Genomic DNA, 15,546 nt, shown 5'->3' on the forward strand with positions numbered 1-15,546 from the left:
TATGGTAAAATTTTGTGTCAATAGGACCAACGGTTGCTGAGAAAATGAATATTTAAAATGCAGACAGGTACGCCACCAACCGAAGGCTTTTCGCTTCCTGAGCGAAGGGTAATTAACAACCTTCTACCTTCCAGTTACTATCTCCTGGTCAAACTTTGCTCTAAGCCGACTGCACACCTCAACTCCTTTGTTCCTCGCTTTTCCCATCTATAGCACCACCTTCCCGAGGCCATTATTTCCCAACTCTTTCCTCCAAAGCTTCAAGCAGGCAGTGCGCCCCCACCTTGTGTCACCCTCCCGCCACCCCTCTTACTTGCTGATTTCAGTGTTTCCTCCCCTTCTCTCCCTTCTGTTTGCTGTTGCCCTTCCTGGTTATGCCCAATTGTTGCCCCGCTGCCCCAATGTCAATGTAACCTTGCTCTTCCATGAGCTTTACTCTTGCAGAGAGAAAAAAGGCAATGCGTCCATATTTCCCTTCCAAAGCTCTGAAAAAATCTAGACCAGACTGTTATAATCAATTCAAAAACTGGTTCATTCAATCAGTTACATGCAGCTCATGCTGTCCGCAGCTCATACATGCAACACCAAATCTTTCACTTTAATGGACAGCATTTCATTGGCTGAGAATATAATTACATATTTTTTACATTTCTATGCACTGGATCTGTTTTATAGTTGCAAGGAAATGCAGTGAGATTGTATGATGCAGGCATGCACACATTTGCAGCTCGTGAAAATCTGCATTTTTTGAGCGGAAAAATATATTTTTGCTGTGCCTACCACTCCAAACTCAAGGCATAATTCATTTGTAGTGTTAAGGTCACAAACCAGTCAGTTATTTTTCATGTTTACATCAAAGACGTCAAAAAAAACATCAATGTTTACATCAATTCATAAAGAAATGAAAATGATAATCCTCCAATAGCTACGGAACATTCAATCATGTGTCTGAGGCCAAGGGGTTTGAGGATAATTTCCGAATCAGAATTTTGTGCAGATTCTGAAAACTCATTTCTTAATTGCCACAGCTGCTGACTTCTTGGTGAAAAATGCAATTTTGTCCTTTTTTATTTTTTACAACTAAAATTTCAGAAAGCATTTTTTCATTCACAGATTTCTCAAAAGTACCACAAGACTTGCATGTGTGAAGTGTTAAAAATGAAGATAATTACCTGATTCACACTCTCGAATATTAAAAAGATATGTGGATTAGAACATTACATTTATTAGTCCCCTCCCGGTTTCACCTGAGAGGACTATAGTTTGCTCTCCGTCTGTCAGTCTGTCCGTCCCACCTGTGGTTTTCCCGACATTTCCCCCCTTAACGTTCAACATATCGAACTAAAACTTGGTACTTGGCTTTATTATGATAAGTTACAGCAACTGCAACTTATTATGTGGCTTTGCATACTAAAACAATTTGTCCTACTGTATATGGCTCACAATGAATTGAATCCATTGAATTGCGAAATTGAATTGCGAATTGAATGAATTGCGAAAGATGATGGGAATAGAGCCTGTGATTGATGCTGTGAAGAGGAACAGGTTGAGATGGTTTGGTCATGTGTTGAGGAAGGATGAAAGTGACTGGACCGAGAAAGACCGAGAAACCGAGAAACCGAGAACTGAAGACCGAGAAAGACTTGGCTAAAGATGGTGGAAGAAGAAATGCGGGCAAGGGGGTTAACAAGGGGAGATGCAGAAAATAGGGCAAAATGGAGAAGATTGTCATGGGGACCGCAAGGCTAACCCCCGCTCGAGCAGGGAAAATGGCCTTAAAATGCATGTTGTTGTTGTTGTTGTTGTTGTTGTTGTTGTGTATGGCTCACAATTGCTGGGTGTTTGGAATAAGAATATTCATTGGGACCAGAAGGGAACATGTATTGCAAAGCAATTCCCTTTCTTGTTAGAGATGATTTGGTCGAAAAATAGAGAAAGTAAATCTCCTGTGATTTGGACAATGGTTGCCATAAATGATTTAACAGATATATATTATCATCATTACCTGTCTTATCGGTGAAGAAAGTTGACCAAAATGAATCGATATTTGTCATAACAACATGACTAATATGAAAAAATGGTCACAATGTTATTTCTACCCCGAATTTCCGCAAAGCTGCACAATTTTTCATGCGTCCCTACTATAGTTACTGATAGTAAGACACAAGTACATCATTTATTTTTGTCGAACAGCTGAGCTTCCTCACATGCACCATGACATATGTAGCACATAATCATGGCCTTGCACAGCTTAATTAACCATCCTTTTTGTCGTTGACTCCTGACGACGGTGCCTTTTACAACCCATGCTTACATTTTGCACACAGACCAAATTTTAAAGGGTGAGATCAAGAAATAATGAAATAATGGGAGAAAGAAGCGCATATGTCCATGCTCAGTATGAGCTCGAAAGACGCATCACGTGGAGGCCTACACACAGACTACAACTAAAAGATAGGGTACTACAGCTCCTGGTGTAAAAATGTCACTGCGGTTACAAAAGCAAGACAGAATCCAGATGACATCAACCCAGAAACAACGTAGCAACTCTGTGGCACAGTACTGCGATCTCAAGTGGATCGTCTGGAAGCTAACAGCTATGGTACATCAGTGTACCTTTGTTTTCATGAGCTCGAAACAGTTAATCGAAAGGTTGAGTTCCGAGGTAAATGTGAAACAAAAAACGTTGAGCAGGCAATGAAGGAGGCTTCAAGATCAGACTCACAAAAATCAGACATGTTGCTTTCATTGCAAATGAAGTATAGTACCACCATTTGTGATGCAAGACATGCTTAAACAGAGCACAAAGGGTGTGCCATTCAACATCTGGAAAGACAGAATATGGAGAGTCCAGGGACACTCACACAACGGCATTTGAAATTCCTACAAATTATGTAAAAGAAAATGTCATCACAAATAGCCGTGCTGAATTAATGACTGCGACTAGTCGATTCTAAATTACTTGAAAATTGACAGCTCAACATTTCGTGTCCTCTTTACCTGAGAAGATATTGAACCATTTTGGAACTGATGGAGCAATTTAAAAATCTAAAAAGCATGGGAACATTCTGTAAAATAGTCCCATGTACAAGGACAAATCTTTTGATTCTGCTCAACAGTATGCCAGTTCCTGTGACTCTGTAATGACATACAGGCCAGTTTCTTTGACTTCTTCTTCTTCTTGCATATGGTCAATATGGGATGCGCTAAAGTTTAATGTACAGGTTCTACAACGACGTGGCTGCCTCAGGGGTGAGTTGGTGGATGGCTAAAAGTCCTCCTCATAGCTCCCGCAAGGGACAGTGTGACGTCATGTGCTCCATCGTCTGGACCCCTCCACAGTCACAAAGTCCATCAGGCCTCATCTTCCATCGATGGAGAATGCTACTGCAATAGCCCTGTCCAGTGCAGAGCTTATTGAGGACTGAGCTTACTTATTGAGTGTATTTTCATCAGCATAGGCGAGTTTGAAGGAGGTCATCATTGGCAGGTCGCTGACATAGAGGTTAAATTGAGTGAGGGCTAGAACAGACCCTTGATGGAGGCCATCATTTAGTGTTCGAACATGGCCGGTTTTGCCATTGAGGCTGACATGGATCTTTCAGTCACCAAGGAATACCAACAGTAGTCTGATTGTCTTCTGACAACGGAAGACTTTCGAGACTTTGAGAAGGAGTCCTTGGAGCGAGACTGTGTCAAAGGCCGACAACAAGTCCACCAAGGCAGTTGCCATCTTTTTTTTCTCTGGAAACCAGCCTTGATGATGGTAGAGAGGGCAAGAACCTGATCACAAGTACTACTGCCGAGCCTAAAGCCCCCCTGCTCATCAAGTAGGAAGGTCTCCAGGGTGGGGGTTGAATGCAATAGTAGGGCCCTCTCCATCAGCTCTCCCATCACTGATAGCAGGGCTATAGGGTGGTAATTGCAGGGCAAGTCTGCTGGCTTACCAGTTTTGAAGATGGCAATAACATTAGCCTTCTTCCATGCTGCAGGAATTTGCCGTTTAATGGATGGCAGTAAAAAAAGGGCCACCAACCAAGTACAACCCTTTTCTCCAAAGTTTTAAAGGAATTTGGCGAAATTTTCCTTTGATAATATTCGGGAAAACATTATTTTGTATTCTTAAAACACGTTTGGGAATATTTGGGAAAATATTCCTTTGACTCCACATTAGAGACAAAATACAAAAACTGCAAGCATCATGCAAATATCTGGGCAGTTGAAGACTGACTCCCTGGCAGAAGGACTGGCAGAACCACCTGGTGTATTACTGTAGTTCTTTCCGATTCTATATACGTACTGGTTCTGAGAAGGTCGGGACAAAAAGAGGTGTGGAGCACTATTTTAACTCTATTGCCCAGGATGCTATATTTGCAACACCAAGAGGTAATGTGAAACCAGCAAAACATTTATGCTTCACACTCAGACTCAACAGCACGACCAGCAGTAGAAAAAAGAAATAATGAAATAATGAACCATTTTGGACATTCCATCAGTTACAACATAGCTAAAGTGATGGAAACAGAATTAGCCACAACTATTTCTGACAAGGACAGAGTTACACCTCATGGGCTACCGCAGAAACTTAGGCTGCCAACAGGTGTTTCCTGGGACAACTATCGGTATAATGAATATTCTGAAACATTGTCTATGCATTGCTTCATTATGACATCACCATTTCCAATTCCGCCCTTCAAAAATACAAGCTGAAGAATCCCCAAAGTATGACAATGTATCTGTTTGCTTTGGAGAATTCCATGTAAATATGGCATATTTTGCAGCCTTGGGATTCCTGATGGCCGACATGATGATGATTATGAGATGATGAGATGGCTTAACGTGTTTACAAGGGCCGCTGTAAAACACACAAACAATCAATGTGTTCCCTCTCAGGGATTGTGTGGGTTCATTGGTTCGTGATTAAAATGGACAGGTAAAAGATGATTAGGTATGATAGGAGATAGATAAGGTTTAGGGACAGGTAAAATAACTGAAAGAAATCACTGAAGATAACTACAACAGTTAGTTTATGATCTCGTGATAAACAATGTTAGGTGTTAAACATCTCCCAGTGCCATGTCGAACCCTGGAATGAAATTCTTGCTGTTCTGCAAATTATACTTTTACTAGAAGGAACTGCTCCCAATGGAAGCGGTCAGGGGGGTTGTTATTATCCTTATTCAAACATGTAATTCAAAATACCTCTTGCTGGCTTATTCAAAACACTTCATTGCACTAGAAAACGTGGGGCAGGGATACTGCACTGTAAAGTGTGGGTACTTGTAATACCCTCAACCGCCTAGAGGTGGCGCTACACAACACACATTTACATCGAGAATTTCCATACCATCCTCCACCCCGCCCCCTCCCCCCCAAGACAACCGGCAAAGATAAAAAATACCCCAATGCACTAATTGGGGTCACGTTGATCCTATGTAGCAAGTATGGATGTAATCGGCTCAGAACTGTAGGAGGAGTAGCGTGACAAATACACTCAAAAAAACACTGGTCCGTGAATTATAGTAAGTATATATCTTCATTTATCATTCTATATAAAATTCGCAAAGCATCTGATTGTGCATTTGTTTGTTTGTGTTTTACAGCGGCACTCCAAGTGCCCTGGTGTTGTGCCCTGGTCTGGTGCACTGGTCTGGACCCTGGTGTTGGGCTAGCGGCTAGGGTGCAGGCTGAGGATAACCTAGGATCCTGGGTTCGAATCCCGGTCGATTGCTGAATTAACGCCAGGGGGGTTGACTCAGCCTGTCATCCTTCCGAGATCGGCTAATTGAGTACCAGTTCACTGGTAATTCCCTGTTTGTCGTTAAAGGCGGCAAAAAGGGTTGGCGTCAGGAAGGGCATCCGGCCGTAAAACATTGCTTCAAAAAGGGGACCGAAAAACAACAACAACCACGGTTCCCGAAAAAGGCCAACCCCCGCTTTGCGGGGAAAAATGGCCTCTAAAGGTGGTTTTTACTCCAAGTCCCGCTTGGTCTTCCTCTCATCCGTAAGCATAGGCTCTTTATTATAATAAGAACAAAATTAAAACAATCAAGTCAGGAGATGACGATGGTTCACGAGCGAGCGGTATTCAATGACAAAGGACGGACTATAACCGAAACAGGCCCGGACAGGCCAGGCGCGGAAATGTCAAAACGAAGGTTACTGACCTTGAAATGAGATAGAAAATAATGTGTAATCAGTTATGAGGTTAGTTAGCTACACAATGCCGAAAATTCGGTGAAAAATGAAATGAAAAAAAATAAATGAAAAAAAATAAATGAAACATCGAGCTCCGTGGTGCTAGACACATGACATTGGCCGAACCAAATATCGAAACCCCTGTCAGATTCCACCAAACCCCTCGGAAAAGATGTAGCTTGAACTCGATTACCGCTAAAAAGACATCTTTTTCGGGCATGGCTCCACCCACAATGGGTGCAATACGCCCACTCTCGGCAGGACACAACTAGATCATGATATTAACCTCCCACCCAAATTTCATCAAGATCGGATGATATCATCGGGTAGTTATGCTGCGGACAGACAGACACACACAGACAGATGCACACACATGACGAACATAGTAGTCACTTGATAACTCGTGAACCAATATTTATTACATAAAAGTTTCTGTGGCCAAGTAGTTAAAGTCACTGACTCACAAGCTAGTGAATGCAGTTTGATCTGAGAAAAAGTGAAGTATGAGATTTATTTTTTTCTTGGGTGCGAAAAAGCATAACACAGGGGCACGGCTCCTTTAATATATGCGTCTGGATGATAGTTTCATGGTACAATTTATTTAAATATGCCTGTTTCTCATTACAAGTTACTTTTGAAAGACAATTCAAATAGTAGTTTGCCAAAATGGGTGTAAGGGTAATGTTATCATAAATCTTTTTGTACCTGCCACGTTACCATGACAAATATTGACTTACATGAACATATGTACGTCTTAGTCAACTTTCTACATACATGAAATACAGGGAACAATGAAGAGATACCTGTTGAATGATTTATGGAAACGATTGTCGAAACTATCGGAGTTTTTCTCTCCATTTTTCGATAAAATAACCTCCAACAATCGTAATGTTCTAATCCATGTGTCTTTTGAATGTCTGTGATTGTCCACCGGTAATTGCTTTCATTTAATACCTCACATGCACGTATAAATAATTTTGAGAAATGTCTGAATAAAAACTGTTTTTTGAAATTGTTGTTGTGAAAAAAATAAGAAATAATCTCAAAATTGAAATTTTCACCAAAAAAGCCAGTCGCTGTGGCAATTAAGACATGGGTTTTTGGAATCAGCTGATTTAGAAATGATCCTCAAACCTTTTGGCCTCAAACACATGAATAAAAGTGTAATAGCTCTTGCACTACAACATCATGAAGACACATCGTGCATGATGAAATGAAAAGGCAATGTATGATATAATGTGGGTAAAAAACAGAAATTAAAATGACTTGAATATGTTACATCTTTTAAACAGTTGTACATCACTTGAAATATAAAATTTCCAATCACTGTAGATGTGGCTCCATCTGCTTCCCTCTTCTGCATCTGCTTCCCTCCATCAAATGCCCCCCTTTTACCACACGGAGGGTATTTTACATTCGTGATGTGCAGTTTGTCTATAGATTCCCTGAAAAAAGCAACTTTGTTGTTGGAACGTCGCAGCTGAGCCTTTGTCTTAATGAGAAATGCTATTTGATTGTGGCTGTAGTATTGTAGCAATGTGTACAGATAGGTGTTTGGTGCAAGCAATAACAGTGATACGGAACTGTATGAAGATTCTTTTCCCAGGGTGAGGTTTTTCTATCTCTCACAAAGATGGTTTCTTTCACATGGTAAGTATGCAGACCTAGCAACAAATATTCCGTCCTTATTCTCATTTTAAATGAAAGGTTTATCTCAGGCGGTCCAAATTATTCAGAGGGCCATGGCTCACAATTAAATACATCATGTTGAGCTTTCCATCAAATTCCAACTCAAGGAAATTGGAAAAAGTGTGAAGTGAGCATGGGTGGGTGAATATGGTGTGTAAAATTTAATTACGAAGAGCAATAAATGTAAGCCAATAAAATAGATTGAAAAACATAAAGACAATGGGGAATGCAATGCGTGAAATTGTATCCACACGTTGAGCATAGCGTAGACATCTATGGTGCACGGCATCCTTTGTGATTGCTCGAGATTCTGGGTCAATTGTAAAATGTGGCTGAAATGTCAAGAGGTATATGAGGGAGTAGGTGGAGAGAGCAAGAAATTAGTGGGATCGTTCCAGTTGCGTCAACATCAGTAACAACAATGACCAAATGAAAGATCTCTCCAAATAATATTCATAACAACAACCCCTAGGGCTGCATGTAAGAAAGGATTTATACATTTCAGTCTTGGAATTAGTGCTTGAAAATGGGAAAGAAGATGCACAAAATATGGGAAGCAAGATATTGTGGGCAATGATCAGTAACTCTCGTTTTATATCATCTTTTTACCACAAGTTATGGAGAGTTATGGAAGTAGTAAAAAAAATATCAGATTGGCAAAGAGGAAACAAATGCAAGATACCTTCCTGCGTGATCGTCCACATCCTGCAAAGATGTCTTGGCACTGGCGAGCAAGGACATTCACAATGGCGTATTCCAGTAGTGCAGCAAACACAAATATCAAGCAGGTGGAAATCCAGATGTCGATTGCCTTTACATACGAAACCTGTGTATCGTCGTTATCATTATTGTTATATCAAGCATTCACATGCAGAGACCAACAGGTATTGGCTATGAACGTCTACCATACAAAACATAATGTCAGTTTGTGTGATTGTACAGACTTCTGTTCCCCTTCATAAGGGTAGGTTTTAAAGGCCAATCTTTAACACGAATGTGTGTTCACTTCGGTCTATTTTTGAGGATAAAACAAACTCGAAAAACATTTTCCATAAAAGAGTAATTTTGTCTCTTCTAGTGGAATTGTAGATGGTGGCTTGCAAACCGAGCCACAAGAGCGGTGCACAGAAGCGTTAAAAAAATAAATACAAGGCGCAGGGAAGAAAAATTCCCTGCACGTGATGTGCAACGCTTGCAGAGTAAAACGAGTGTTTATTTGCATCTGTCTAATAAATAGGGAAGATATAAGCACACCTGCCACCAGGCCGAGGCTTCAGACTATGGCACGCTCATGAGGCTGCACCGTCGAACAAACTGTTCCAACCCGTCATTTTTGACGGGCTTTTATACTTATGAAAACAGAAAAGGTATTTAAACCACGATCCAAATTAATTCCTTAAGAGTGAGGAAGGAAAGCTGACTGAGCTGACTTAGGGAAAGCTCAATGTTATATAAATTGGTTAAAGTGAAGCTTGTGATATGATTAGATGTGTGGGCAACTGTGCAGATACATATCATCAAAACAGTGCACCACCATCTTGTGTCAATTGTGTCAGCCATTAGGGTTTAAACCCCATGACTCAATTGAGTATAACATCTGAAATTATATATCGTGCTTCTGAAAACCGATTTGAACTCAGCTGCAGGCAGAGGTGAGTGGACAAAATGTGGTTTCGAGGCTCGACGTGCAGGGTGGATCCTTAGCCCAGTAAGCAAGTCCTTGAATGTATGTGCCAAACAGTAGATAATATGCTCGCGACCCACGTATAGGGAAAACATGTCGCTAAACGCCTTCTTCGCAAAGGGAATAATTAATTATATATCTTTGTAGTTTCTAGTATGTCTCCTAAAAACAAAGACGTAACCAACCTCGGGAGAAATATAGACATTACATATCCTTGATTGTTAATGTATTCAGCACGTGTATCCAATCATTCATCTACCATTTAGCCTAGTGTATGAGAATATTTACTTCGGCCTGCGCTCGGGTCTGATATGTTTAGATAAAGAGCCAAAAAAGCTCAGCTCATCCAATGCTTACATCTGTTTGTCCAAGTTTGGCCTTCTGTAGGAAGGGACAATGGGAGGTGTTGTCGTTATGGCCCAGGGTTTGCTATGTCTTTAGCGCAGATTCTTGTCTGATATTTTGCTATAAATGAAATGACTTTTTGCTTATTTTTTAGCGAGTGTCTTGAGGAATTGCCCGCTGCGTGTTAGGCGGTGCATTCTTGAGCCTCGCTCCACACTGTGTGTTTGTAATCGATCCCATTAAACATTGCTGCTCTGATTCTTCTTCTTCTTCCTTCCCTTGAGGTCTTCGACCGACAATTTTGGTGTCAGAAGTGGGATCATCCAAGTGTGCAGACGAGGTGGACCCTCACGTTCTAGGTCGGGAAGGAGGCCTGCCGGCACCTAATTTGGGTAAGCAATTTTTGCACATCGAAATTGAAGCCTCCTGCCTTGCTTTGGACGTGTGGACCTCTGTCGGCTGTACCACCTGGCTTGCATTCCGAACCATATTTAGTTTAAACCAGAGCAGCAGTGGGTAATGAATCGATTATACAGGGCGCCCGAGATAAGGAGGGATATCCCTCAGGTAAGCTTCCAGCGTGGGAAGCAGGTAGACCCATATGTGGGTGATAGATAATTATAGGTGTTAAGTTACTCCGGCGTGAGAACTGCGTTTAAGGTTAGGAATCGGGGGGCGACCCGATCTTAGGACTACAGGAGGGACTAGCCCAAGAAAGGTAGGACGATGAGTATTTTAAGTTAAGCTACGCACTGGATGTGTTGGAGTGAGCACAGGTATTTGTGTATAAGGGAATGAATGATCTGTCATTGCAGCGTGTATTTGTGTTTATGGTGTGAGTCATTGAAGTGTGTCATGGATTGACAAGGGGTTCCCCAAATTGCCTACGGGCGTTGGGCAATCCGGATGAGTAAAATTGGGAGTGAAAGTCAAAAATGATAGGCTGACAGTCCGACTGGGTGTTTATTCAACGGCATGGCCGGGGCTTGTATTTGGCCGACTTGGGATGGCAGAATGCGTTGAATGAAGGCAAGAATGACATGTGATGCTGACATGAGTCCAATCGGAAGGATGGATGGTTATGGTTTCACCCGGTCTGTTTATTTGTCTGTCTGTCTGTCTGTGAATGGAAATTGAACTGGACTTCGACAGAAGGCAGGTGGGTGGTCACCTGCTGTAAATTGTGGTGGAACATTTGTGACGTCCCCTAATACGAGGGGACGAATTGGTTTGTAAATGTGCTGTGCAGGTACTTTCTCTGTAGGTAGCTAAATTCTACCTGGGATAAGTTCAGGTGGAGAGGGGAGTTGACTCTGATGCCTTGCTCCACGGGGCAGGAATATTGTTGTCAAGTCTCATGTAACCTTGGTTAACGTATATCTACGGACAAGAGCTGCACTTTATTTTAGTAAGTGACTGGGAAAGTTTGTTTTAAAAGGTGCCAGCGGAGTTGTTTAGAGTTATGGAGGTCACAACTCGCTGGAACCTCTTTATTTATGTTTGGCTGTGACTTACATTGGCTAGTGTATGAGAAAAGGGGGACTGAAAATGCTTTGATTTTTCCGTGGATTGCCCATTGGGCATGTTAAGGATTTAATAGAGTGGTGGAGTTCTGTGAAATATAATGACGTTGTCTTATGGACACTTTGTGAGTGACTAGACACGTGCCTGAAAGGGGAAATTGTATTCATAACTCATGTGGGTTGTGTCTGAAGAAAAGGTTTAAAAGGAAGTGAGAAGAAGGTCATGGAAAGTGCAAAGATGATTAAGTTGGAAAGTCGAATTAGATGGATCATTTGTCAATGACAAGTGACTTAGCAAGGTTTGCTAAGAAAGGGAGGGGAAAAGATTATAAAAGTTGATGGAGAAGACAGGAAATAAAGAAAAGTGGTTAGTTATGGACTGTTGTTTTGTGATAAGAAGGTGATTGGGGGCTGGTGAAGATTGGATCACGGCTCTGCAGACCAAGTGAACAGAACTCCACCAGGTATATGGGAATCACATCAATTAAATTATTGCTCAAAGGGAGGTGATAGAGCAAAATGAAGAAGATTGGGCCAACCTTGGGCCTTCCCGATTATAAAAAGGCCTTCACACTTTTCACCCATGCAGTAGGGGGATTCGCGCAATCCGTGTTAACTCAGACTCATGGAGATAAGGAACGTCCAGTAGCCTATTTCAGCAAAAAGCTTGATGCGGTAGAACAAGGCTTTCCGCTGTGTTTACAAGCCGTGGCGGCTGCCCGATACGCAGTTGAGCGGACGGCCGACATAGTTATGGGACATCCGGTCCTTTTACAGGTACCGCATTGCGTCCATACACTACTACAACAGCGAAACACACAGCATCTCACAGCCACTCGACTGATGCAATACGAAACGGCATTAATTATGGCACCCAACGTGACGGTGATGCGGTGTACCATTCTTAACCCAGCGACACTTTTGCCAACAAAGGAGGAGGGAATCCCGCACGTTTGCACGGACGTGGTCCAATTAATATCAACGGTAAGGCCTGACTTACAGGACACTCCGCTACAGGAAGCCGATCATACCTATTACGTCGATGGTTCAGCCAAACGGGCTTGGGACGGATCCCTGTTATCTGGGTACGCAGTATGCTCGGATACGGAGACGGTCAAAAGCGGCCGCCTCCCGCCCACCTGGTCAGCACAACAAGCTGAACTGTACGCACTCACGAGAGCGTGCGAAGTAAGCGAGGAAAAAGCAGTGACAATTTATACAGACTCGGCATACGCACACGGAGTGGTCCACGACAAAGGGGCCATATGGAAAATGAGAGGGTTCCTCACTTCAGCGGGAGCACTCATTAAAAATGGGGACTTAGTGCGAAATCTGCTTCATAGTATTATGCTTCCACGTGAAATAGCTGTAGTTAAATGCCGAGGTCACCAGCGTACAGACGACGCTGTGGCCCGTGGAAACGCCCGAGCCGACGGAGCAGCAGCACTAGCGGCAAACCAACAGGTTGGGTATAATATGCCAGTAGTTACGCGCAAACAGGGCGCTAAAGCGACTGCCCAGACAGACGTTCCGACATCCGCACCTACAGAGTTCGATGTAATACAATTACAAGCCGCGGCCTCAAACGTAGAACATTAAGATTGGATTAAATTGGGAGCTCAGCGCCCCGCAGAAGGACAAATGTGGACGATTAATGACAAACCCGTGGCACCGCGAGCTTTATTGCCATGGTTGGCACGCATGGCGCATCAAAATGGCCATGTGTGCCATAGGGGGGTGATGAGGCAGGTCACTTCCACCTGGGCAGCACCAGGCCTTTCGACTGTGGTTACCATGGTCTGTCGCTCGTGCGCTATATGTCAACGGCATCGGCGCCAGTGGATATGGCAGCCCTTGAATTACCTATCATGGATGACATGTTTTTAAAGTTTTGCATAGGTCTATCCCATGTGGCACGCAGCATACATGAACGCGTTCGGGAGGCCCTACCGGAGCCAGCAAGCAAGCCTATCCACACCTTCGAGGCAGGAGATTACGTGCTGGTGAAGCATTTCACCCGTAAGACTGCGCTCGAACCAAGGTGGACGGGGCCATACCAAGTTCTTCTGATCACACCAACAGCGGTGTTTTGTGAGGGCAAGTCGTCCTGGGTACATGCCACACATTGTAAGTTGGCCATACCCACAAACACAGACACCTCAAACGCACCACCACAGATCGAGGATGCTGCACCACCGCCTGTTAGGGGTGGCAATCACACTTAGTTTAATATACTGCTTTGCCAGCACTGGGGACACGAGGGCATGGGCGAACACGGAGACATATGCATATGGCGACCAAACCGTTAAGGTCTACCGGCAGAGAGTTATCTGGGGTCAAAGGATAAATATACCCTGCTGCCATGTGAAGGAAGACGTATGGACACGGATAATGTGGAGGGCGTTGTACACAGACTCACATGGAAGGAAGACAGGTTTTGCTGCCCTCAGTCGTCTGAAGCAAGCGCCACGACAAGGCAGCGCACCAATAGTAAACATGGCCAGGCCAGGTTACAAATGGGGAAAGGACTCGAACAATTTAACCACGCATGTATTACTGAACAGCGGCACTACTCTGATACTACAATGTGAATTCATGACGTCACAGACCCCCTACGACTATAGGCCACCATGCATCTCATACATATTAATTCCGCACCGACGGATCGAAAGCAGGAAAAAGCCAAAGGAAAATACGTATTGGACAGTGACCCGTGCAATGGCGAAGGTACAGAACCGATCACGTTGTTGGATGTGCATGCATTTTCCCCACACCAGTACGACAGGGATAGAAATGGTAGTGCTGCCCCTGTCCCTACGAGATATGTGCTCAGGACCCTTGCGTACCCCATGTCTGACCACAACCTTGGAACTGATAGGTCCAAAATCCCCAGCAGTGTGTTCCCGGGAGTTTCGATATACCCCACCCATTAAGCAGGCTTTGTTAGACAAACCACCTGATCCAGTCTGGGTGACAGAGCAAAAGGGACGGGTGTGTCTTATAGGAAAGGGACACGTTCAGATGGGAACCTCGGAATGTACCCATACCCTGCCATCCGACACCAGAGGGAGAGAAAAGGGAGGCCCCCTTGTAATAACCATAGATGACCAAGCCCAGCATAACGTAACCAAGCTAACCATATCTTGGGGAACACCAAGCGCCACCCGCGTTGAGATCGGTAAATGCATGGCCTCGGCCCTTATCCCACCCCATGGAGTAATGTTTATTTGCGGAAATAAAGCATATCCATACTTACCCGACCAGTGGGGAGGGACTTGTTATCTGGGATCCATTTTTCCCAAGGTAAATTTGGTAAATCATGTATTAGATGTAGGGAAGATGATTAAAAGGAAGGTATTTTCGGAAATTGGTGAAAGTAAATATGGCATTTGAATTTCCAGACACGACACAGGAAATGCGGCTATGAATAAGCCAACCATCTGAGAGATAAGGTAACTAAATGCCAATTGGTGGGACGGGGGGCTAGGAATTTGACCATGGTGTGTGTAAGAAAGTATTTTACAGGATGGAAAGTGAAGAAGCCGCCGACAACGACTATGGTTCTGACCACAAAGGCCGTCGACCTGAATGGGTCCTTCAACAAGGCAGTTGTGACCAGCGCTCCAGAAAATTGTATTGAATTTTGTGATGACTGTGATACTTGTGTTGATCCCATGTGGGAACTGGCTGCTGCCTGTATTGAATTTTGTGATGACTGTGATACTTGTGTGGCAAGAGGAGGTGGCTTTAGGGATCTATGATTCCTGGCTTGAAATCGATGAACCTATTGATGCTTGGGATTCTGATAATGATGATTTTAGTTGGGATGATTATACCTGTGATTTAGAAAGTGTAGGTTCTTTTAAAGGTTATTGCTATTATGCCAGCAGTAAGGAGTGGATGGCAAACATGTATCCGGGAGAACCACCCTCACCACCACTTACACCACCCGTAACAACCACTTTGGGATCGTCTCAGCTTAAAACACCCAACACTTTGAATACTGACGTTGACACAGACTATGTGGAGATGGAGATTTGCGATTATGAGGAGATGGATATTGGTGATGACGAATGTGCATCCTATTCTTCCACAGAGCAATCATAT

General features: G+C 43.3%; 1 protein-coding gene across 2 annotated transcripts in view; it reads right to left on the reverse strand.

The window, feature by feature from the left end:
* Nucleotides 1-514: 514 nt before the first annotated feature.
* The window catches only part of LOC137426689 (glycine receptor subunit alphaZ1-like), a 115,889-nt gene continuing 100,857 nt past the window's right edge, over nucleotides 515-15,546 (reverse strand). For both annotated transcript variants that reach the window (XM_068115480.2, XM_068115487.2), the window contains 2 exons: nucleotides 8,570-8,713; nucleotides 515-8,219 (listed from right to left, as the gene is read on the reverse strand). In XM_068115480.2, coding sequence (XP_067971581.1) covers nucleotides 8,049-8,219; nucleotides 8,570-8,713 — 315 coding nt within the window. In that variant the 3' untranslated portion in view covers nucleotides 515-8,048. The remainder of the gene's footprint in view (nucleotides 8,220-8,569; nucleotides 8,714-15,546) is intronic.

Source organism: Myxine glutinosa, unplaced genomic scaffold (assembly GCF_964187855.1).
Source record: "Myxine glutinosa unplaced genomic scaffold, kmMyxGlut1.1 SCAFFOLD_873, whole genome shotgun sequence".
NCBI lineage: Eukaryota > Metazoa > Chordata > Myxini > Myxiniformes > Myxinidae > Myxine > Myxine glutinosa.